Below are 25,513 nucleotides of genomic sequence, written 5' to 3' on the forward strand. Positions count from 1 at the left end.
CCTTGCATTTACGTTCACTAGTGGGCACAACAACGACACAGGCCCAAACACGTCTGAAAGCGAGAGCAGCGTGTCACCCTCCAATGACGATTTAGTATCCAGAAAGGGAGCTACTTCAATCGTATGGAATTGGTTTGGCTACAAGAGGTCAGACCTCCAACAAAGCAGAATATTTTGTAAAATATACAAGAAAACATTTTTCCGCTAAAGATGGAAACACAACAAACTTGTTTCACCACTTGAAGCAAAAACACACCTTCCAGTGCAACCAGGCTACGAGGTCATATGAGGAGATACTAGCAGTTGGTGATGTGTGCTACACATACAGTATAAGTATAAAATTATTTGTATTGGATATACTGTTTGTTTTTTATCACCCGTGTGTGCCTGTGTTCGAGTAGGCGTATGTGTATGTGTGTGTGGGCTGATAAGGTTTAATAGAGGTACTGAAGCCTGTAAGATTGTAAATAGTTTATTGTGTAATTTCGACAATAAGGATGGATAGTTATCACTTAAAGTGTTTACTTGTACCATTACAACATTGACATTCTAATTTGCCTCCGTTCACGGTACAGTATATCCATTTTATGTTTACACAAGAAATTAGAGGCAATGCAACAGTTTTAGCAATTATATCGTACCTGATTTGATGATAATGCAAAAAAAAAAAAGACGCAAAGCAAGTGTTATTTAAGTTTTGGCAGCATTTTAATTTTATTTTTATAACAACATTTATGTATACCACACTTTTTCATACAAATTATGTAGCTCAAAGTGCTTTACATGATGAAGAAAGAGAAAAAAGACAAAATAAATAAGAAAATAGAATTGGGGAACACTAATTAACATAGCATAAAAGTAAGGTCTGATAGCCAGGGAGGACAGAAAAAGCAAAAAAAAACTCCAGACAGCTGGAGAAATAAAAAATAAAATCTGCAGGGGTTCCTAGGCCACAAGACCACCTTCTAGGCATTCTACCTAACATAAATGGTTATCTGTTCAGGGTTAACATGGAAGAACTTGATGATGATGGTCATGTGGACTTCTGGCCTTTAATCCATCAATGTAGGGACATCACGGTGCTTTGATCAGGTGGTGGTGGAGCAGATCGCCACCACAGAAAACCGGAAAAAGAACAGAAGAGAAAGTAAGGGTTAGTACGGATTACAGAGTCACCAGAAATGATATTGGTAATTAAATGCATATACAAAGTATCAGGATTAAGCTAAAATGAAGTTATGAGAAAGCCATGTTAAAATAATGAGTTTTTAGCAGTTTTTTAAAGTGCTCCACCGTATCAGCCTGGCGAATTCTTCTTGGCAGGCTATTCCGGATTTTAGGTGCATAGCAGTACCGGATTTTAGGTGCATAGCAGTAGAAGGCCGCCTCACCACTTCTTTTAAGTTTAGCTCTCAGAATAATAAGCAGACACTCATTTATAAGCAGTGAGTACATTTTGACTGAGGCTTTGTTTGGATTGCTAATGTTTGTTTTAAGTTTGTACTTAAAATTTGAGGTCAATTTTATTAGGAGGCAATATTGCACAAGCTCCTGAAGAGTTACAAGGTTAAGTTACTTTAGTTATTGTTATTGTATATAGTGCTGTATATTGTATATTGTTATATAGTGTTGAGCAGTTATGTTTTACATTTACTTAAGATTTACAGGGAAAACATTACATAGTACTTGCGTTTGACTTACGCTGTGTCATTACTGTTACACTATAATTCTGCTGCTGCCGGCACCTTGTGGCAATAGATTCACACTTTGAATTAGGTAGTCTGTCATCAAAGACAGCAGCTCTTTGGAAAAGAAGGATGGAAATTGCCCTTTATTTTGTTTGCATTAATAAATGCTGCTGCCTGTAAGCTGCAATCACAAATAAAACATTGTTCGGTATTTTTTCTATATCACCATAAATATTATCACAAATTTCTTTGAAATATCGTGATATAATTTTGTCCCCTGCTGGGGAGTAGAAGCAGCCCATTATGTAGTATCTCCCACAGGCACCAAAGGACTGGTAGCAAGAGACATGTTGTGTGCCAAAAGACCAGCAAAGGGGACCTGAACCTGGTATTTAGGGTTGACTGCACATGTCGGAAGGACATCTCCTCTGGCTGCAGGATTTCTTGTGGGGTAAGCAGAGGAGACGTCATGTTGAAGAAGGGAACAAACAGTTCTCCAGCCTGTGATTTTAAGCCCGATTTTATGGAATTTTTATGTCTTATTTATTGGACTTTTTAACCTCCACTTCAGCACATGTTTTATGGATAATTTATTTATTGATTTGAATCACTGCATTGTTTTCATTTTTTTCTGGATTAATTTTTGCAACAACCCCTTGCTGCTGGTCTTTTACTGTTGACAGTTCCAGGCTAAAGAGGCTCCAGATAGCAACAAAGGTGCGTGGAGACGACCCGGACCATCACATGGATAGTTTCACTGTACGGTATAATATACCATTAAAATCACACGATATAACCTGGATGGTCAGCAGCTGTCATAGACGGTGCTAACTGATGTAGCCAATATGAAATGGTGTGAAGGCACTTTAAGTCTTCTTAGTGTCTGTGGTCTTCCTGCGTCCACCTTTTTTACCAGCAAGTAGTTGTCTCTTGATGACTGAAACTCAAAATGACAGTACTGATCTCAGAATAAAGGTGGTGCTGTGGCAAGGGTTAAAAAAATTCAATTAAATATAATATGTATAAAATGTACTATATTAATCAAACAAAGTTAGAATAATAGTCTTCACAATACAATGATTTGCTATAAGTCTGGTGTTAGAAAAAATTATTGCAGGAGGATACAATTTATAAACAGCCCTCTGTTACACTTTATTCATTCAAAAAAAATGAAACCCAGATTCAATATTTATAATGTTCAACACCAATTTGTTTAAAATTCAAAATTTCAATTGTTAGTTTTTTCACAATATACAGTAGATGTATAGATAGCTAGATAGATAATACTTCATTTGTCCCCAAGGGAAATTAAATCTTTACAGAAGCTTAAGAAAAATCAAAATATTTTAACAAACCACAACCACCAAGCATACACAAGAACTTCTGGTTTGGATAATAAGAGAGGTATTGCTGTCTGATAACAGGCTTATAGGTGGAAGTAAAATTTAGCCAGGTCTGTCCAGTTGTGTCACAAGTTTATATTTAAAGGCATTACCATTCCAGCTTGTTGTGGCCACTATTTGAACATGCTGTTAGTCACATGTTATAGTATGTATACAGTATATTTACACTTTGAAATAATATATTAATATATATTGAAACCTCGGTGTGGGTTTTCAGTTGAGCTAAGTCCACTAGTAGATTAAAAGGCCTCTCTTGCTGCCAGAAGGAAGGCAGCCAAGATAATGAGAGAAGAATAGATAACGGTGAGATTGTGTATTGGGGTAAATAGAAAACTGCCACACTAGTGGTTAGTTATGCCAGGCAATGTTATGGAACATGTGGCTCAATTGTTTAGTTTTAAAATATCCTTTATTTTCCTGAGCATTGACTGTTATTTATTGAACATTGTTTTGTATATTTTGGCTGGCATTTTCAGTAGGGTATGCTGTCCTCTGCAACCTTATGTGAGTCACAAAAATGACCTCTCGGTGTGGTATTTGTTTTGCTGCACTATATGGAAATTGTCTGTTGCTCACAAGGGTACTTTTGGTAAGCCAAGCACACACAGTTTGGTAATTTTACACAGAAGCAATGAAAATGATGCCATTAATGTGATTTTAACTAGCAGTATGACAGTTCATACTTATGTAAATTGGCCAAAACTGACTGAGTAAAAAATAAAGTCTTTCTATTAAGGCAAAGGTTTTTTAGGCATCTGTGAGTAACATCTCAGCTAATTTTGCTGTCTTCGTTTTGAAGCTTCCCATTTGTATAAGCAATTTAATTTTCCTCTAGAAGTTGAGTGTCACTTGCTGCCAAGAGATTACTAGGTTTCAAATTAAACTGTGTATTGATTTGTTAGGATAAAAGACATTTTCTGTCCAAATAATCTTGAAAGTAATTAAAGTGAAAAGGCAGAAGTATTTGACCTTACATTATCTGAACAGTTTGTACTTTGAATAAATCAAACCGTTTTGTTTCTGCTTTGTTGCAGTCTTTTACTGATTTAAAGATTTTCCTTTAGGCAAACAATCCTGCTTAGAAAATTATTTTTACATTTTTTTTAATTCTAATTTCTTCATAGCTGTTATATCAAGAACACAGGAAGGACCTGGAGAAATGGGAAAAGCTGTCATTATTCCTAAAGACAATCAGGAAAAAATGAAAGAGCTATTTAAAATTAACCAGTTCAACCTCATGGCCAGTGATATGATTGCAATGAATAGAAGTCTGCCAGATGTTAGGCTAGAGGGGTAAGTGATTTTTTTTTATTTTTAAATTGCTTCAAGAAATAATTTAACCAAAAAGCAGTCTGAATAACACACTCATTTTATTGCAAATAGGATAAGCAAATTATAGATTTGCATATCTTAAATGATTTGTAAATCCTTTACATAATTATATGACATATGGTAAGTTTGATTATGTTGCAGAAACAACATAAAATGTATTCAGTGTTTGTATAAAAGCTTATTTTGCCTTCTGGCTCCTTTTACTATACAGAAGATGGTAGCAAAAGATTTCCTAATCAGAGGAATTAAGAATTTTTATGTTGCCAATGTATGAGCTAACAATTCACAAGGTAGTTGTGTAAATTGATGCAAGTGAGTTCATGGATTATTAACTAATGACATTTCAGATGATCACCTCAGGAACCAAAGGGAAAGTTTGGATGCTGAAAGATGGAGTGAATTGTTTGTTTTTGTCAGAATATTTTTATGTTGCATTGCGCTTATGCAGACACTGTTCAAAAAGGGTTTCTGCCTTATACAGTGTAGCAGGGTTCCTCATGTTTAAAATAGAAGCAGCATGTTCCTTTTATGTGAGACATTTCTGCCAAAGCATTGAAAATCTGGTCTCAGTTGTATGTCTGCTTGCCTGTTCTTTTTATTGACAAGGCTTCAATACTTTCTTCATATAGTATATAAATTCTTTATACCCACATTCCATGTTATACTGTTAAATATTGTGTAATCAGATAGTGTTCAACCAGAATGTAAAAAATAACAACCATCAAGACATAAGAGAAATGATAGAGGTCTGCATAGGACTAGATTCTTAGTAAAGAATTGAAAATCAAAAAAGGCATCATATTCATAATCCTTTGAAACAAGGTTAAAATTACTAAGCAGGACACAGTCTCTTAAAACTCAGTCCCCAGTGCATACTTTTAAAACCGACTTTCCTCTGCTTACCATGCATGAGATTCTGAAGACAGAGGAGAAATCTGCCGACAGGCCCAACCGACCCTCCTTCCCAGGTTTGGGTCTCTGCTGTCCACGGTTCCCAGCAGGGTGCTGTGCCGAACCTCATTTTACCTAGGCTTGGGTCCTTGCCACCACGCACAGCCTCCCCTCTCTGACTCCCGTTACCCCTCTTTGGTCTTGGGCGGAAAAGTCACTTAACCAATGGGTCACTCCAGCTCCTTGCACATTCTCTCCTCTAAGGGGCTCTCCTACCAGCTGCCTGCCTCCTTTCCTCTGAACCAGCTCTCTCCCATTCCTGCCATCATCTCACTTTTTTAACCTGTCTTTTTTCTTCTCCATTCTTTTCCTGTCTGCCCACTCCTGCCATGCAGGCTCCTCTTATATTCGGTTTTCCTAATAGGGTGCAGGTATGACAAGCCACTCCCTCCAAGGTACGAATGAGGCACCTGACTGATGCTCACATTCACATGTGTACGTGCACGCAATCAGCCTGGCACCCCCAATCATCCCCTTTGTTGGGCACATTTTCACACACCCATGCCTGATTGGAGCCTGGACTTTACAGGGATTATTTATATAAAATTTTCCCAACGAGATTGACTATTTATCACAACTCTTTTTTAGAGAGTGAGGAGCTTGACATTCCTATAGAGCTGCTAGAATTAAGATATTGTCATATCGAGGAGCTCCTAGTTCTTTACAGCTTGTTCAGGCATAACTTCAGCAGGGTACATTTGCTGCTAACCTTAATCCAGGAGTGCATCTAGGATTCTTATTACATTTAAGATTTAAAACATTTTTCAGGGAAACTTTACTAGAAGCCTGTGGTGGGCTGAGGCCCTGCCCGGGGTTTGTTTCCTGCCTTGTGCCCTGTGTTGGCTGGGATTGGCTCCAGCAGACCCCTGTGACCCTGTGTTAGGATATAGCGCGTTGTATAATGGATGGATGGATGGATAATGACTGAATTTACTAGAAGCTTACAGCTAGTGATATGACATTTTGTAAGCAGGGAGAATTTCTCATTCCTGTCAACATGTGTTTTGTGGAGATAGAAAAGGGGATATAACAATGTGCTTCATGGTAATTAATGGGAAGTAATATAAGAGTGGGTGATCTTGTAACTGTTACTATATGACATTTAGTTTTTGGATATGTGAAGTGAAAATTTTTGAATGTATGGCATTAAGCTGAATCCTTTGAAAATACTAGAACTCTGCTGGTGCATTTCATTTTCTTTTCTTTTCATAAAGTTACTTTACCTCAATGTGCATTCAAGGCTCAAAGAACATTCATTTCGGGAGATCTAAGAAGTTAACTTCATGCTTCGGAAATTTTGTTTTTCTCTTCACCTCATTTAACTGTGATCTCAACCATGCAGTTGCAACAGACATTGAAAAAGAGAACGGGCAAATCCAAATTCTGTGACTTATGGTCCTATCCCGGGATGCAGTGTCTTACTCTTCCTTGCAGATGGTTTAAGTCAATTGCACAAAGTAGATGAGTTTAAAAAATTTGAGGCCCTTCTCATAAGCTAGGATGGAGATTGCTGAGTTATGGGGTTGCTTGACAGTTTGGAGAAGTGTCTGCAGTATTGCAGGGTTTGTACCAGGCAGTGATGATAAAATGAGAGCTAAGACCATTCAATTTATGCTCCTGTTCTGATGTTTAGTCACAAATTTTACATGGCGACCAGTATAATCGTGTTGCAGGTCTCACTTTTCTTGACAGAGTGAAAATCATGAAATTATAGGAGAGTTGCTTCTCCCCTGAATCGAGAGAGAGAGATGAGATAATTTCAGCACCTAGTGAAGTTAACACAAGAGATATACCAGGTCAGTCCATTTGGTCGAGAAAGCCAATGGCTACTCACAATACACTGGGCAGATGAGCCCCTGACAAAACTCTCAGGATGAGCTAGACACATTTGCTGCAGCTAGAAAAGTTTGTTGTGATCAGCTTGATCTGTTATTACTGCAACCCTCACCAGCAAGAATGCTTAGAAAATCAGATGAGATGAGTGAGACTAACGGTATGTTTTCAGTGACCGTAGTGGCTACAAATTTTGATTCCACTTCAGTTTTCTAATTAGCTGTCAGCTCTAGTTGCCAGTAGAGGTTGCCTTTTAATCAGATAGTTGGTTTCGGAACCCAGTCTGCTTCATTAGAAATTTCTACCAGTGAGAATTTTTTTTTCATTTAAAATTTAGCAACAAATGTGCTGACAGTAGTGAATTAATATCTCATATTATGCACCCTTTTCAGCCTCTCCTTTCTTTTTAAGTGTTAAATTTAAATATATTCTTCATAATGAATGTCCACAGGGGAAAATGTTATGAAGTTAGTTAGCTGGTGGTTAACTGTCTTGGTATTTGCATATTTATTAATTTACATCTGGGTAAAGACAAAAGTAAAAAGTAAATTGACTTTTGTAAATTAAAGGTCTCACCACTGATAATCTATGAGATTACAGACTCGGAATGGACATCGGACCAGTTGTTAATGAATCAGTGCCTCTTTAATCTCCAAAGACGGCCCCAAACGTTTCTGGTTTTAAAAACTGCTTATGACTTACCAACTCAACTATTTCCAGGTCCCCCAATTTTTCAATTTCTGGCTTTCCTGCTGGCATAATCCACACAAATCATTCAGTCCATATGTGCACAGTGGGCAAAATGCAACTTTTTTTTTTTTTTTTTTGCTAAAATGTTGTCAAAAACTTCTGGAAAATCCCAGCAATGCACACACAGGAAATGGGTTAAAATGGGAAAGAGCTTTAGAAAAGGAGACCTACTGCTTCCTCTTATTCGCTGGCCAAGAGTCTTGTCTTCAGTTCCAAAGCTCATTCCCCTGAATCTATTTTCCCTGTGTGCACTTCTCTGATTTGCAGGAAGTATTTATTCCACAATATTTTATCAAAATTGCATTTATTTTTTTTTACTCTGTGCACATTAGACTGGATTTACAAACCAGGCTCTTTACGGTTTTTGAGCAGGTGTACCTAATAAAGAGGCAATTGAAAATAAACTGCATTTATCTTTTGCATCTTATTAGTCGATTTTTTAATAAAGAAACATAAGAAAGCTGATAAACAAGAGGAGACCATTCAGTCCACCAAACCCACTTGTTTAGTTAATAACTAAGCTGCCCCATAATGTAGATTACAGATTACAACTGGAGCAAATTACATTTGTTGGAAATGGAAACCAGGCCATTATCCTAATCATACCATATATTCTAGACTGTTCTAGCTTCATCCCTGTTATTAAAATGTGTTCAAGTTTGAGCTGCACACCAACAAATCTCTGAATTACAGTATCCCAGTCTACTTCATTATACTTCTTTTTCTATATCTGTTATAGATTTCCACAAGAAGCAAACTGAGAATAATAGAGGTAACTGGGAAAAGAAACATCAAAAAACAGCAAAAAACACTGTTACAGAGAGTCCATCCCATCTTTCATCAAAACCTATTCGTAAACCAAAAATCAAAGGTCTATATTGGTAATAAACAATACAACAACAACTATGCAGAAATTTGTATTGATTGGATGAGGAAAGGTCATTGTAGGTGACTTTTTAACCCGTTGTGTCAGTGGTGTTGGATGCCTCAACCTCTAGGGGACACCCCCCAGCAATCGGGAATACTTCATAACAATGAGACTAATGAAACATTGTTGAACAAGAAAACCAGGATGGCATAGGAAAAATACACTGAAATACAGTATCTGTAAATAACTAGTAACCACATTTCACAGAGAAATCATTGTAAGAATTCAATTCTGCGATCTCAAAAACCCTTTAAATGCATAAAAAGGCAAAAGTGACTATGATTATGAATCATAACAATATTAGCCTATGTCACATAAGTGCAACATTTGAAATTGTTTTGTGTCTCATTTGAGTAATTTACACTTTGTGATTATTAATATGTGTTTAAAGGTAATCTCTGGGACATCCTATCTACAGTACTTGGTGATTGTTATTTTAGGGTTGAAATCTAATATGAAGATCCGTCTCTCCTCCATTACAGTGAAGCATTTCCCTTTAAAATGTACTGAGGATGGCAGGTATTCTGGTTGGAGACTAAGCTCATGGAAAGCACTTATTGGGCATGAGTCTGCTATTCCCACAAAACACATTAAGCTTGACTCTTTTGCTTCGAAATATGTTTTTGTAAATGAGGATGAAAAGTACATGGAAAGATATGACTGACTTACAGATAGTGGTCAATTTGTCAATTTCAGAAGTATGTGATTTGTTTCATTTCACATGTCCTTGCCAGTTACTGATAAACAGGACCCTTGGAGTCAAGATTCTGCTATGCTAGATTATATTGGTTTTCTTATCCATATTTGTCCTTGTACAGAAGTAGTAGTGGGACTAGGCCACAGATCAAGAGGCTTTATTTTAAAAAGCTTTCCAAGAGTGCTAAAGACAATAGCAATTAACATGGACAGAAATTATTCAATATGATAAATAAAAGTTCAATTTGTGAAGATCATATGTATCAGTAAAAATCAACTCTTACACTTTGTAAAGAGCTCCTTATTGGAAATTATTCCCATGGCATGAGCTATATAAAATGTAAAGAATGTTTAGTTTCAATTTAGTTAATTAATTGATGTAAAACAAAATATTTATTCTTCACAGATAGTGTATTTTTATTATTGTCAATTTCAAATTTCTTTACGAGCAATATAGTTTTAGTTTGGTGTGTGTTTTACTTTTACTAATTGTTTTGTGTTGTTGCACCTTGTTCATGAAAAGTTAAATCAAGCTAATCAGTAATAAAAGAACACAATACTTCATTGCTGTTTTCCAGAAAAACAAACTTGAGACCTAAAGAAAGTTAATTTTGTTTCAAGTGTCCACTAACACTGCATGTTTTTCATCTCTTTTTCCAAATAGCTGCAAGACTAAGATTTACAGTGATGACCTCCCAAATACTAGTGTTGTAATAGTCTTTCACAATGAGGCCTGGAGTACTTTACTTCGAACAGTTCACAGTGTCATTAACCGATCTCCAAGGCATTTGCTTGAAGAAATATTGCTCGTGGATGATGCAAGTGAAAGAGGTATTTTTACAGCACTTTTTTTTTTTTGTATTTCGTTCAAACAAAATTCTAATAGTGTAATTTTAAGGCTGTTTGGTAAAACACAAACAATTAAATCATCAACCAAAATAAAATCTTTACAGTATATGTGTTCATTTATGTTGTTTAGCATTTTATTATTATTTTATTAAAATGTAAACATATGCAGTGGATTCAGGAAGTATTTAGGCTTTTTCCACATTTTGTTATTTTGCGGTATTGTGCTAAGATCATCTAAATTAATTTTATCCCTCATCAAACAACTCAATTGTCAAAATGACAAAGTGAAAATAAGATTTTAGGAATTTCTGCACATTTATTAAGAATAAACACTGGAATATCAGATTGACACAAGTATTCAAACCCTTTCTGTGTGCAGGTCTCTGTCTCTCCTGAGCATCTGATTTGGTTCAAGTCCATGCTCTGGCTGAACAACTCAAGGAAGGAGTTTCAGAGTTGTCCTTAAGCCACTCCTGAGTCATCTTTATATTGTGAATAGTGTCATTGCCCTGTTAAAGGGTCATCCTTTGGTCCAGTCTGGGATCAAAAGTGTTCTGAAACAGGTTTTCATTATGGATTTCGCTGTGCTTTGATTAGTTAAGCTTTTTCTAAACCCTTACCCATCTTGCAGTCCCTGCAGCTGAAAAACAACCCCACAACATGATTCTCTCAGCACAATGCTTCACCATTGGAATTGTGCTGTACAGGTGACGAGGGATACCTGGTTTCCTTCAGATATTACGTTATTCTTCATTTCATCAGCCCAGAGGATCTTCTTTCTAACTGTCTGACAGCCCTTTAGGTGCTGTTTTGAAAAATCCAATTGAACAGCCTTATGTCCTTTATTGAGAATGGGCTTTTTTCTGAAAATTCTGCCTTAAAGATCAGTGAAGTGTTGTAGTGGTGATGGTTGTTCTGGAAGTTTCTTCCATTTCCACACAGGTTCTCTGCAGCTCTGCCAGAAAGAGTATTGAATTCTTAGTAACGTCTTTTACCATGGCCTCTCTCCCATGATTGCACAGTTTGGCTGGGTGGCAAGCTCTACGAAGAGTCGTGGGTATTCCAGACTTCTTCCATTTAAGAACTATGACAGCAGCTGTGCTCTTGAGAACCATCAATGCTGAAGGAATTTTGTCATAGCCTTCCCCAGGTCTGAGTATGTACAGTAGGCAGGTGTGTTTTCAAATCTTGTGCAATCAATTGAGTTGACCACAGGTGGACTCTAGCAAAGTGTTTTTATTATTAATAAATTTACAAAAATGTATACAATCCTATTTTAAATGTATCATTCTAGGGTATTGAGTGTTGCTTGATGTGGAGAAAAATTAATTTCAATGATTTTATCATAAGGCTGAAACATAAAAGAATGCAAAGAAAAGGTGTAGGGATCTTAATACTTTCTGAATCAACTGTATACTGCACCATATCTTTACTGCAGAATTATGATTTTTCTTAAACAAAAACTTTTATAGGCTTTATCCTCTGTTAAGGTTTACCTCCTTTTATATCTTTAATGGTTAAAGAAGCAAAATTTCTGATAATTGTCAATTTTTGTGTTTACTTTTGCCTCTGTTTTTGGATTCATATGAATTGCTTTTAGTAGTTACAAACACATAGATCTACAGTAGATGCATTTGTTGGCACTTTCTCAAATCTATCAAAATGTATAATCAAATTGTATCGTGTGATGTCTTTTTGTAGTTGGCCTTTGCAGGGCTGACTCACCAGCTAATATTGTTATTTGAGTGAGCTATCTGAATGATTTTATATATGAAATAAAGCATTTATTAATAAATTGAACACTGAATCTTACATTTATAGTAAACTGACAGTGTTTACTTAACCTTAAATACATGGTTCATTTCAAGTCAATGATACATTATGGGGCTGAAATGGCAAAGGCATTTACCCCTAAGAATATAATTACTACAGTATAACCACCACATCTGTGTACAGCAGGGAGGACATGTAGAAATGTCAAGTCTTTAAATGTATCTTGCAAAGCTAGAGAGAATCTCATTGCCAAGAACAGCACAAAAAGGAAAAGCTTTCTGAGCTGGAATATCTTACATGCTCAGAATCATGATTGTCTCATGTAATGTTTAACAAAAGTAATCAGAAATGTGCTGAAATAGCTCAGTTTTGAAAGACTTTGTTATAGTGTTCTAACATAAAAAAAGTAGAGAAAAAAAGTGAAAATTTAACTGAGCATCTTGAGAGCATGTAAAGTTACTGCCTAAGGTTCAGTTCCAAGTTGAGGTACCTTGTTCCTTTGTAGACAGATAGAACGAACGAACAAACAAACAAATGAATTTTATTTGTCCCCAGTGGGAAATTATAGAGGCTTTTTAAATAAAGAAACAAATAAATAGCTAGATAATTAAATACATATATACATACACTATAGTCTGAATACACACCAGAATGACAAAAAATAACCAAGATTAGAAAGAGAGGAAGTGCTTGCACCTGCTGAAAACAGATTGAAAGGTAAGTTAATGACTCTATTAATGTGGTGTGTATATGTGCTCCTAGGCGGAGTAGTGGCTCTGAGGCTAGGGATCTGCACTGGCAGTCGGAAAGTTGCCGGTTCGAATCCCATAAATGCCAAAAGGGACTCTGCTCTGTTGAGCCCCTGAGCACGGCCCTTAACCTGCAATTGCTGAGCGCTTTGAGTAGTGAGAAAAGCGCTATATAAATGTAAAGAATGATTGTAACTGTGGGCATCCTTTTTCCTGTCTTGTGCATGTTGCTACCTGAATAGACTGTGAACACACAGCAGCCCTTACAAGCAAAGGCAGGCTTGAAATGAAATGGTAGATATACAGTAAATTATTCATGTTGCATTTAATGTTCTGTGTCAGTTTTCTTGAAATGTAGCATAGTTACATTTATTCTGTCTGTTGTATGTTTATATCTGATATTTATATTTTTAATTTCACCCAATGCTGTATTTCTAGTTTGAATTTCAATTGCTTTGTTTAGTCATTTTTCAGGGATTTGTATTTGTGCCATATACTGTAGTTGTCAATGTATTTTTCTTCAGATACAGAATTAGCACCAGATATTCTCCTTAGAGGTTTTTGAACAGGCAAGTGAGTATTAGATGCAAGCCAAGCATATGGCATCATTTACATAGTCTTTCAAAAAGCCTTTGCTATGTTTTCCCACTGAAGACCAATTTTGAAACTACACGTCTTTTTGCAACAGAGTGACTTGCAAAACTGGATTGTAACTCAGGTAATCATCCAGAGACAAAGAATACAGATAAACGGAAAAATTGTCAACTTGTGGTAAGGTCATCAGTCGAGTCCATTAGGGGTCTTTCTTGGATTTTTTTTTTCTAGTTTAGATTAACGACATAGACTTCAGTATAGTTAAACAATGTGTTATATTAGTAGATGAGACTAAAATTTCAGGCATAGCAAAAACAATTTGAAAAGACCTGGACAATCTTCACAACTGAGCAAACACTTGGATGATCCAGTGCAAATTAAATGCAAAATTCTACATTTGGGCAAAATAATTATTAACAACAGAATTATTAACAACTGTGTGTTCAGAGATGCTATATCAGTTGTAATAAGAGGTTATTGGGTTACCATTGCCTTTCTGTTAGCTCTAACCAGTCTGGCCATTCTCCTCTGACCTCTGGCATCAACAAGGTATTTTCACCCAGACAACTTCCACTCATTGTATATTTTCCCTTTATTTGGACCATTCTCTGTAAACTCTAGAGATGGTTGTAAGTGAAAATCCCAATAGATCAGCTGTTTCTGAAATAATCACACTAGTGTGTCTGTCACTTACAAGCATGCCACATTCAAAGTCACTTAAATCACCTTTCTTCCCCATTCTGATGCTCGGTTTGAACTTCAATAGGTCGTCTTGAAAATGCCTACATACCTAAAGGCATTGAGGTGCTGTCATGTGATTGGCTGATTAGATATATGTCTGGATATGAGACCACTTTGTCATATGGATCTAACTTTTGTGTTAATAATGAGGACAGTTTTCTTTGCATAATGAATGATAGGATTCTGTAGACAGTTTTAATTTCATGTCATTTGTTAAAATAAGTTTAGTTGTCGATTTTGTTAGCTGAAGTTGGCACATGGCTTTGCACTTGTGGCTCAAAGCTTCAAGTTACTTTAAGAAGCTGATATGTTCTTTTGTAGGGGTTTCCTCAGTGTTCTACAGTTTGCCTTCCATACCTCAAAGATGTGCATGATACAATATGCCCATTCCTTTTTTTTTTTTTTTTAATTTCCAAGGCCTAGATTTGTTATGTGAAATGTTGTAATTGAAAGACAGTGCAGTGCTGAACATCTATAGAAATGTGTCTTAATTCATACTTTTTCTCCAGCGTTTCCAATGTATGCTGTCACTTCGGTTATACTGGCTGTTGTGGACCACTGGAGCTCCACAGTCGTCCTGCAAACCGACACAGACGGGCAGGACACAAATTGCCACATAGCATAACTTTATTTGTAGATGGGAAAGCACTTTCTTTGTTCCACACAAGAGCACAATGTCCACAAAACAAAAGCACAGTCATTTTCCTTCTTCTCTTTCTTTCTTTTCTCTGCCTCCACTCCTCTTCTGGCAAGCTTTGTCCACTTCCTCCTGACTATGGCTCTTCGAATGGAGTGAGGCAGCTATTTTTATTCTGCTCCTGGGAGTGGTCCAGGTGGCTCATCAGTATTACCTGGAATCACTCCCAGGTGTGGTGGAAGCCCACTATAGGGTTCTGCAGCTCTCCCTGGTGGCCCCCATGGATCCCAAGAGGGCTGTACCAAATTCCATATCACAGTGTGCCCTACGGGAATCCGTTGAGCCACAGCTGGCCAGGTGGGCTGTCCTCTAGCGTCCCGGGGAGGTAATGCCTCACAGATGCTCCCTCCCCCAGTCCTTCCATCCCGTGAGTGCTGTTCCCCTGGAATTGGAGTCATTCTCATCTGGACCGCAGTTCCGTCCTGCAAAGCAAAGACAAAAGGGGGTCGGGGAGGTGGCGTGCTGACACCATCTTCAGGCATCTATGGAGACCCTATCAGGTCAGCGTCTCTACCCATGGCCAACTCGATGGCACTCATAACATCGCTGCTTCTCACCTCGCGTCCATGCCCTCTGGACCTGAAAACATTGCGGGAATGCCCACTCTGCCTTATGTCCTGCTGAGGATGGGCCGTCCCTCCGCTCCATTCCATGTGAGCACATGGGCTCACATGTTGCACTGTTTGGAGACCCGGTTTTTCCTTTCCTAGTCCTTCTTATACTCTGGGGTGCAGCAACAGCCTGAGTCTCTTTATGGCACACAGAGAGACCGCATACTGTCTGAACCCCTTTCAACTTGGACATACCACGCAATTGGCCATTATGCCTATGTCTACTGTAGGGGTTGTGGCTACTTGGCACCCAGTGCTGTTTACTTTCAGGGCCCCTTTGCTCTGCACCCCTCGTTCCTGTATGGTATTGGTGTCACTAACCTTCAGTGGTGCCTTGGGCGTCTTCTCCAGCTCCTCAACCAACTGCCTCAGCAGGCAGATTGCCTGTAAAAGACACTGTATGGGATAGAGAATGATCTCCTACTCCCGTATAGCCAAGAGCAGGTTATCCGTTTCGTCCAGCAGTGGACTTGGGCTTCCCTTGTCCTTGTCCCTCACCCAGAAGCCATTGAGTGCCTATGCCTCCTACACTGGCTTCATCAGGAGTCCCTTGGAATGGACGTTCATCAGCCCCGCTTACAGCCAATCATCTTCAGGGATCCGACACACGTCCATTCCCTTACCTGCTTCATGGAGGGCGGTCCAGACCTTCACTGCCCCTCCTCCTTCGGATTAGTCCTGATGGGGCCAGGAAATTCCAGGCATGCTTGGACTGATACTTGCCTTTCAGAGAACAGTGGGCTTGGGTCGTCCTTGGTCAATTCCTCTGAGGTAATCTCGCCGCTGCTCCACTGATTGGTGTGTTTAGGCCAGAAAAACAGATCCACTCTCTCTTCCTCTGAGGTAAGTGCATGGGACCGACAAACAACCTTCCCAGGGCAATTCTTCCCAGGGCCCAACACCTACCTCTAAGACCCTACGGTCCGGAACATGCCTTCTTTGGCTGGCCTTCTCTTCTGGTACACCGATCCTGGCACTACTTGTGCTAATCACCCACTATTTTAATGGCCTCCCCTGGGCCATACCCTACTCATCGGGTAGGAGTGGTGCTTCCGTGGGCCTCCGCGGCCTCGTTGCTATCACTTTGCTATTGCTGGGTGCACCTCATGCTGCTGTGTCGGGACGCCAAATGTGAACCTCCGGGGCATGTACAGCCACCATAACCCTGATACAGACATGCAGGATACTAATTGCCACACAGCACACTTTTATTTATAGGCGGGAAAGCGCTTTCTTAACTCCCCACAAGAGCACAATGTCCACAAGACAAAAGCAAAATCTTTCTTTCTTTCTTTCTTTCTTTCTTTCTTTCTTTCTTTCTTTCTTAACAAAGCTTCATCCACTTCCTCCCAACTCTGACTATTCGAATAGAGTGAGGCAGCCCCTTTTATTCAGCTCCTGGGAGTGCTACAGATGGTTCATCAGTATTACCTGGTGGAAGTCCATTCTATTGCTCTACAGCTCCCCCTGGTGGCCCCTATGGAACCCAACAAGGCTGTACCAAACTCAAAGTCCCAGCGTGCCCTGCGGGAATTAGTGGTTCCACAGCCGACCAGGATGGCTGCCCTCTAGCATCCCAATGGAGGTACTGCCTCACAGTTGCTCTCTCCCCCGGTCCTTCCATCCTGCTGGTATCCTAGGCAGGTATTGGCCGAGGCCACCCGTCACACTGTTTACAAAACAACTTCATCCACATCTGTTATCAAAGATAGTGACAATAATGTTGAAAAATGTAATTATTTCCAAGTTCGTTTTTATCCGTGAATGTATCTCATAATGATGGAATGCATGTTTTCTGAAATCAGAACATTTTTCATACCATAATGAGCATATTTTAAGGTTGTTGTTTCATATTAGGCTGAAAAACCTTTTTTCAAGCAAACAGTGGAAATGGGTCTTTCTGACTCGTTAACTTGTGTAGTTTTCTAAACTATGCTGGCCACCTCCATCATGAGGTATCATTATGCATACTGCAACATAATATTCCAAGATTTTTCAGGTAAGGAAAGCAGGCTCATTGATCGTAGTGCTAGAGAATGTTGACATGTTGCATGTTAATTACCACATGTCAATAAGAACCCCCATGTTCTCTGTACACCTGACAATATTTACTCTATTAACCTGATGATACTAGTTTGTTTTGTTGTTTGTTTCACTTTCATTTATATAAGCTTTCTCTTTAAGTACAGTATGCATGACTATTACTGTATTTGATCATTTATTATATTGCGACCAAAAGACATATTTGTCACAGTGCTCATTTATTTGGAAGTTCTGTTTTTCAGATATAGGAATAGCTTACACACAAGCACCTTTGTTTTAATGTTTACAGATATATTTTCAATAACACTTCAATAAATGTAATACTTTTATTTTGCAGATTTTTTAAAAAGAAAACTGGAAAATTATGTTCGCAATTTGGAGGTTCCAGTGAGAATCATTCGGATGGAACAACGATCTGGTTTAATTCGTGCAAGACTTCGAGGAGCTGCTGCTACAAAAGGCCAAGTCATCACTTTTTTAGATGCACATTGTGAATGTACTGTGGGGTGGCTTGAGCCTTTAATGGCAAGAATTAAAGAGGACAGGTAACAACAATTAATATTCTGGTTGTAGTCTTTCATCCCATGTTGCTTATTTCTTTTGTGCATTCATAACATAGTCATCTAAATTATTTTTGTAAGAATTATCATTTAAGAATAAATATATCTAATAAAAATATGGAAATGCCAGGTGATTTGTTGTGTGTGAACGCGCCCAACCTGTCCCTCCCTTATGAATAATTTTATTTGCATGTGATATAGCATTGTGCCTTATATATTAACAACAGTGCATTTAAATATAAATACAAATATACCTGCCAACATGTCTTTAAATAGTGGGAAGAAAGATAAATGAGATCATGTACATTCTACAGAGAGGGCAAACCAACCTTGAATCAAATCTGGAGCAGGTCAAGTAGAAATGCTGCTTACTGCAACAGGAGTTAATGTTTCCTAATGCCCTACTTAAATCTAGTTACATATTCATTATGAAAGCAACAAAACAATAATGATATGAAAGCAAACTAGAAATATTAAACATTTTTGAGTGAGCTTCATACATATGAAAGCAAATAATATATCTAAAATAGATTGTTTTTCAGCTTTGTATATGAAATGTTGAAATTGTTGGAGTTTGCAGCTTTCAGTAATGGAGTTTTACATAATATACTAAATTTCAATAGTTATCCATTTTTTACTGAAAACTGTTATCTGTATTCAGATTTTACAATCACAAACTTACACTGTTAAATTATTCAGCGCTTAATAAGATTGGTGCCTCAGAGAAGCCAAATAAAAACATTATAAAGAGTAGTTATTAAACAAAGCCAATGAAATATCAAACAAGGCACAAGACTGGCAGTAGTCTGGTTGTCCGATGTTACAGGATTTACTTTCAGACTAGAAATTTTGCAACCAGTTTGAAACCATTTTGTAAAAACAAATCTTTTGAAATAATGCCATAAATAAATTAAAACAAACAACAGAATAAATATATCGGAACCACCAATGATTAGTGATCTATATTTGCAGAGATAAATTAAGAAGTCTTTAAAAAATGTATTGTTAATTGTAAACTTTGCATGTTATTCTTCACATGTTTTACTTATCAGATGCAGCAGTTGCCCATCTACTGACTTTAAACATTATTAGCTTTACACAAGCAGCCATTGGTTTGGTTTGGCAAGATGTATGTACAGTATATGTTTTAATCCAAGTATTAAAGGAGAACTTTTCGATTAGATTTACATATTTAATAGGCCAAACTAAATTTTATGATAAACTAGTTTAGCTTAGACCAAACCAGTTTCTCCTAAGGATAAGATTTATCCTATCACACTGCAGATTAAGTAGTTTATATACAGTAAATGGTAATTTTTTGTGATGAATTTGGATATTCTTCACCTGTCCATGTTGTTTTTTTCTCCCTTATCTACAAACATGTTCATGTTAGTTTAACACTGGCTTATTTAAATTGGACCCACTTGCATGTTGGGAATGTGTGCCATGCAGTGGACTAATGCTTTTGCTTTAGTTGCTTTGTGCCTTGTACCCAGTGCTGCTGGGGTGGGCCAGTAGTTGTGATTGTTCTACATGATGAAAAGAGCTGTGCCAGCAAAAGTCAAAGAAACTCTTATGAGGCTGAAAAACAAGGATAAAAAACATTGTTTGATTTGTAATTTTAAACTGTGCAGCAGAGAGGTAAATCAAGTGTCTTTGTTCCAAACATTATGGAGGGCTGTCTGTTTGTCCATCCATCCATTCATCCTGGGACAAGGTACCTCAACTTAGAACTGAACCTTAGGCAGTAACTTTACCTGCTCTCAAGATGCTCAGTTAAATTTTCTACATTTGTGTCGACTTTTTTGTGTTACATTATAATGAAGTCTTCCAAAACTGCTATTTCAGCACATTTCTGATTACTTTTGTTAAACATTACATGAGACAGTCATGAGTCTGAGCATGAAAGATATTCCAGCTCAGAAAGTTTTTCCTTTTTGTGCTGTTCTTGGCAATGAGATTCTCTCTAGCATTACAGGATACGTTTAAAGACTTGACATTTCTACATGTCATCCCTGCTGTACACAAATGTGGCGGTTATACTGTAGTATTTCTATTCTTAGGGGTGATTGCCTTTACCATTTCAGCCCCATAATGTATATTGACTTGATCTATCTATGGTTTCATTAAATTGTTATGGTATGAAGCTGTAATCAAACAAGCAAAATCAGATAACGGTTCTAAAATGCACAGGACAAAGATACTAACCAGAAAGTGTAAACTTTTTATTTAATCCATGGCTTTCAAAAAAAAATCTCTAAAATTAAGTGTACATATAGGAGAACTACAGCTACAACATTTTTATTAAGTTGAATGTGTAAGGCAGTGTTTCGACATAAGAGAATGCAAATGCTCCAAATGACAAGTGAAAGGGACATGCACTGGAGAAGAAATATTTTTACAGCAAAGTTTTTTTTTTTTTTTAAGAACAAGGGAGTAGAATGGTGGATTGTTGAAAGACACTTTTGTCTTAACCCGGTGCTTTCAACACTAATATCCATGGAAATATTGAACACACTAAATATGTTACAAAACGTATGTAAAGCACCAGTTGGTTTATGAAAGTTGATTTAAATTGATACCACTCCTTTCTAAAATGACTCTTCTATACTTTCATGATTTGCTTGATAAAGTTAGCTGTTGAAATGGTCACATATGTGGTGATCTCTGCCAATTTATACAATAATGGCTGCATTGTTTCATGCCATGATTGTTTTCAATGATCCCACACGATAGAGTGTTTTTCACTATTAAAAGACAGAAAATGTGACTATTCCTGGTTAAAATGACACCTAATCAGTTCTGTATTGTGTTATCTACATGACAAAACTGATTTTCTTATACTTTTTGTGAAGTCATTTGGGTGAGCTATATAAATCGTGTAATTTATTATATATGTGATATCCTGTATTAAAAGCAATCTACACTCACCTAAAGGATTATTAGGAACACCATACTAATACGGTGTTTGACCCCCTTTCGCCTTCAGAACTGCCTTAATTCTACGTGGCATTGATTCAACAAGGTGCTGAAAGCATTCTTTAGAAATGTTGGCCCATATTGATAGGATAGCATCTTGCAGTTGATGGAGATTTGTGGGATGCACATCCAGGGCACGAAGCTCCCATTCTACCACATCCCAAAGATGCTCCATTGGGTTGAGATCTGGTGACTGTGGGGACCATTTTAGTACAGTGAACTCATTGTCATGTTCAAGAAACCAATTTGAAATGATTTGAGCTTTGTGACATGGTGCATTATCCTGCTGGAAGTAGCCATCAGAGGATGGATACATAGTGGTCATGAAGGGATGGACATGGTCAGAAACAATGCTCAGGTAGCCCGTGGCATTTAAACGATGCCCAATTGGCACTAAGGGGCCTAAAGTGTGCCAAGAAAACATCCCCCACACCATTACACCACCACCACCAGCCTGCACAGTGGTAACAAGGCATGATGGATCCATGTTCTCATTCTGTTTACGCCAAATTCTGACTCTACCATTTGAATGTCTCAACAGAAATTGAGATTAATCAGACCAGACAACATTTTTCCAGTCTTCAACTGTCTGGTTTTGGTGAGCTCGTGCAAATTGTAGCCTCTTTTTCCTATTTGTAGTGGAGATGAGTGGTACCCGGTGGGTTCTTCTGCTGTTGTAGCCCATCCGCCTCAAGGTTGTGCGTGTTGTGGCTTCACAAATGCTTTGCTGCATACCTTGGTTGTAACGAGTGGTTATTTCAGTCAAAGTTGCTCTATCAACTTGAATCAGTCGGCCCATTCTCCTCTGACCTCTAGCATCAACAAGGCCTTTTCGCCCACAGGACTGCCGCATACTGGATGTTTTTCCCTTTTCACACCATTCTTTGTAAACCCTAGAAATGGTTGTGCGTGAAAATCCCAGTAACGGAGCAGATTGTGAAATACTCAGACCGGCCCGTCTGGCACCAACAACCATGCCACGCTCAAAACTGCTTAAATCACCTTTCTTTCCCATTCTGACATTCAGTTTGGAGTTCAGGAGATTGTCTTGACCAGGACCACACCCCTAAATGCATTGAAGCAACTGCCATGTGATTGGTTGATTAGATAATTGCATTAATGAGAAATTGAACAGGTGTTCCTAATAATCCTTTAGGTGAGTGTATGATGCTCACGATCAGAAATAAGAAAAGTAGAAAAATCTATCCTGCAGTAGAAAAAATGATAGTAGCAGCAGTTTATGGTCTTAATTATTAATATAACTAGGGGGTAAAGCCCCCTGTTCACTTCGCTCGCCCACCCTCTTATGGGACACGCTTCATGACAGCCACTTCGCATCTTTGCCGCTTGCGTTGCGAAGGGCGTGGCTGAACACACGCTAAGCAGATGCGAACGGATTAGCTGCTGGCTTTCTGCTGCTGATCTCGATCTGCGTGTTCTGCTTGTCACGCTGCGCGTTGATCATTCAAAAGCCTGTACAGCAGCTGTCCTTTTGTCTCGCTGTCTTGTCTCATGTGATGTTAAAGTGTCTCTCGCGGGACGTCAAAGTGCCTTCTGAGAAGATCCCATATTGACCCCAGACTTTTTTATTATAATAGAGAGATGTGATTGAAAAACACTGAAAGTATACTTGAAAGATTACTTTTTAAGACATATTTACTTCAATATTGTTCCAATTTTATGTGTTTTGATTTTGCAAAAAAAAAAAAAGCACAATAAAGTGGTAAAGATAATTGCACAATAAATTTACATTGCAGTTTTATACTAATACTACTGCTGTATGTGTACATATTTTTTGCTCCTTTAGGAAAACCGTTGTTTGCCCCATAATTGATGTGATTAGCGATGACACATTTGAATACATGGCTGGGTCAGACATGACATATGGAGGTTTTAACTGGAAGTTGAATTTCCGCTGGTATCCTGTGCCACCAAGAGAAATGGACAGAAGAAAAGGTGATCGAACTCTACCTGTCAGGTACAATTAAATAACAAATTCAAGTTTTTGTTTATAAGCTGAGTTTCCACCAAAATCCTAAACATTTGCTTTTAATGATGATTGCCAACTCTAAAGTTGCTCCTTATTTGCGAGTGTGGGTGTGTTTACGACCAGTGCCTTTTTTGAGCTCAGTGCTGCAACCATCGTAGGCTCCAGTACCCCATAACTCATCTTTGAAATTAGCTAACATATAATTTAACTAATGTTCAAATATTTATAACCTTTCATTTGTTTCTTCAGCGGTGTGTTAAATTACACAAAGGAAATTGATGACAGGAAGCAAGCTTTTCTTATTGGAACTTTGTTTTTGATGTGACTTAATCTGTTTTTTTATGAGTAAACACATTTGTGTAAAGCAGCATGCATATCTGAAGTATAAGCCATTGCTTTTAGTCAAGCCATGTGCTTGCTGATGCATAATTATCATGCTGATCAGAAAGATTTCCACTTATTAACCACAGAGATAGATGGCAAACCTTTAGAGCTGTACTTCTAATGTCATTTTTGTGAATGTAAATTCGTTACTGCAAGTTGTTCTGAGTGTTAAGACTTCATGCTTTATTAACCTAATGTTTCCTAGAGAATAAGTGTGTTTTAAAAATAAAGTTGTTACAGCAAGATCATAGCCAGTATATCAACATCCATTTTATGTACTGTATAGATTGTCTTAATGTAATCAATTTTTCATAATCTATAACTTATTATTACACTTGGCTTTTTTACAGCCGTCCTTAGTGGTTTGTAATGTTTTTGTCTTTAAAATATATGCATAGTTTGACTACCCTCCCTATTTCATTCATCAAACCTTTTCTTGTCCTGCCAAAACCCATCCCATGTTCTGTCTTAGACCATTGCCAAGTGTCTTCCTGCATATAATTCCATTGATCTGTACATTCCATCCTTTCCTTTGCAAAAAGAGGAATAGATTTATTTAGAAAATTAAAGCTGTTCAAGGCCAAGGTGATTTCCTCAGTATTTCACATTTAGATATCTTTTTCAGGTTAAAAAAGCAGAACAAATGTACATAAAATAATTAATCACAATGAATAACTAACAGCTTACACATAACAAAATAGAATTCAACCTCCCATTTTCCTGCTGTTTGTGCTGATGTCTCTTATGTGGTGACAGAACACTTTAATCTGAAATTCTAGCAAAATTTAATCTCATTATAATATTATACAAGGTTATTGGATATTCTGATAGTTAAGTTGTCATAGTACTTATTGTAGTTATCAGGTTTGCCAGTTTAATTATGAGAATTGTCTGGTGTATATTCCCATGGCCATTTGAGTGAAGAGGCAGTTCTTGTTTTCCATGTTGAATGCTCTTCTTCTGATTATCTGTTTTTGTCATTGAGTATATGGTTTGCCATTTAACTGAAAGAATCTTGCTAAATCAACATTAATTAATAATATACTCTATGTTAATACTGTAAGGATGTGAGTGTATTACTGTGAAAAGAAGATTTAATTAAATTTTGGAGGAAATTCAGGGTCATATAGTCACTGTGATAAATAAACAGTTTTCATTTTTGATTTATTATTTTTATTGTTTTATTTAAACTGAACATATTTTAAAGAAAGTTTGAAAATATTAACAGTTTTGCTGAAAATTATTAGTAAAAAAAATGCTGAAGCATTTAATTTGTGATTCAGGAAAACGTATGCAGACATAGGAAGAATGAGAAAAATTCTCATGAGCAATGCAGGATTCCAACCAAGTATACTGAGCTCTTGAGGCATTAACCATAATACCACTATGACACACAGTTTAATTATTTGGCCTTTCATTATTTTGTACATAATGTAAACCTCAAAGTGTGTGTATAATGAAACTCCACACCCTGTAGTTAGATGATGCAGCACTATGAAAGCCAATTTGTTTTGACGTTTCAGCTCCTAGGACATTGTGCATATTTATAACTTACTGATATGTTTTGAATTAAATAATATGCTTGAAATTGATCTGTTTTACACGCTTGCTTTTGTCACAGCTTGCACTGTATGGAGAAAAGAAAGATGCAGTATAACCAGACACACTAATATTGTTTTTGTAGTTTCTTTCACCTAAATCTGAATTGGTGATTGAATCAAAAATTTAGTACATGATGGCAGAAATACATTTATCAGCATTATTTATTATATTTGTGCTGTATTGCAATTCAACATCAGTTGGATTTATTTCTTATATGTCTTGCTGTTAGTGTGGGATTTTTGCGTGTTTTCTTGTTGTTTTGATTGACTTCAGTGAGGTTAATTTCATCTATTTACCAAGTTTACTTTATCCAGTTTATGAGGTTGTAGCTCTTCATCTTTTCCCATTTATGTGTTGGGT

At 37.4% G+C, this 25,513-nt stretch overlaps 1 protein-coding gene across 3 annotated transcripts in view; it reads left to right on the plus strand.

Moving 5' to 3' along the window:
- galnt13 (UDP-N-acetyl-alpha-D-galactosamine:polypeptide N-acetylgalactosaminyltransferase 13) overlaps window positions 1–25,513 on the plus strand; it is a 241,880-nt gene that overhangs the window by 63,632 nt on the left and 152,735 nt on the right. For all 3 annotated transcript variants that reach the window (XR_005634152.1, XM_039757433.1, XM_039757432.1), the window contains exons 3-6: window positions 4,216–4,384; window positions 10,246–10,412; window positions 17,976–18,183; window positions 22,985–23,155. Coding sequence is in view for 2 of the 3 variants with exons in the window: in XM_039757433.1 (XP_039613367.1) it covers window positions 4,216–4,384; window positions 10,246–10,412; window positions 17,976–18,183; window positions 22,985–23,155 (715 nt within the window). In the remaining variant the exon portion in view is untranslated. The remainder of the gene's footprint in view (window positions 1–4,215; window positions 4,385–10,245; window positions 10,413–17,975; window positions 18,184–22,984; window positions 23,156–25,513) is intronic.

This window comes from Polypterus senegalus, chromosome 6 (genome assembly GCF_016835505.1).
Source record: "Polypterus senegalus isolate Bchr_013 chromosome 6, ASM1683550v1, whole genome shotgun sequence".
Classification (NCBI taxonomy): Eukaryota; Metazoa; Chordata; class Cladistia; order Polypteriformes; family Polypteridae; genus Polypterus; species Polypterus senegalus.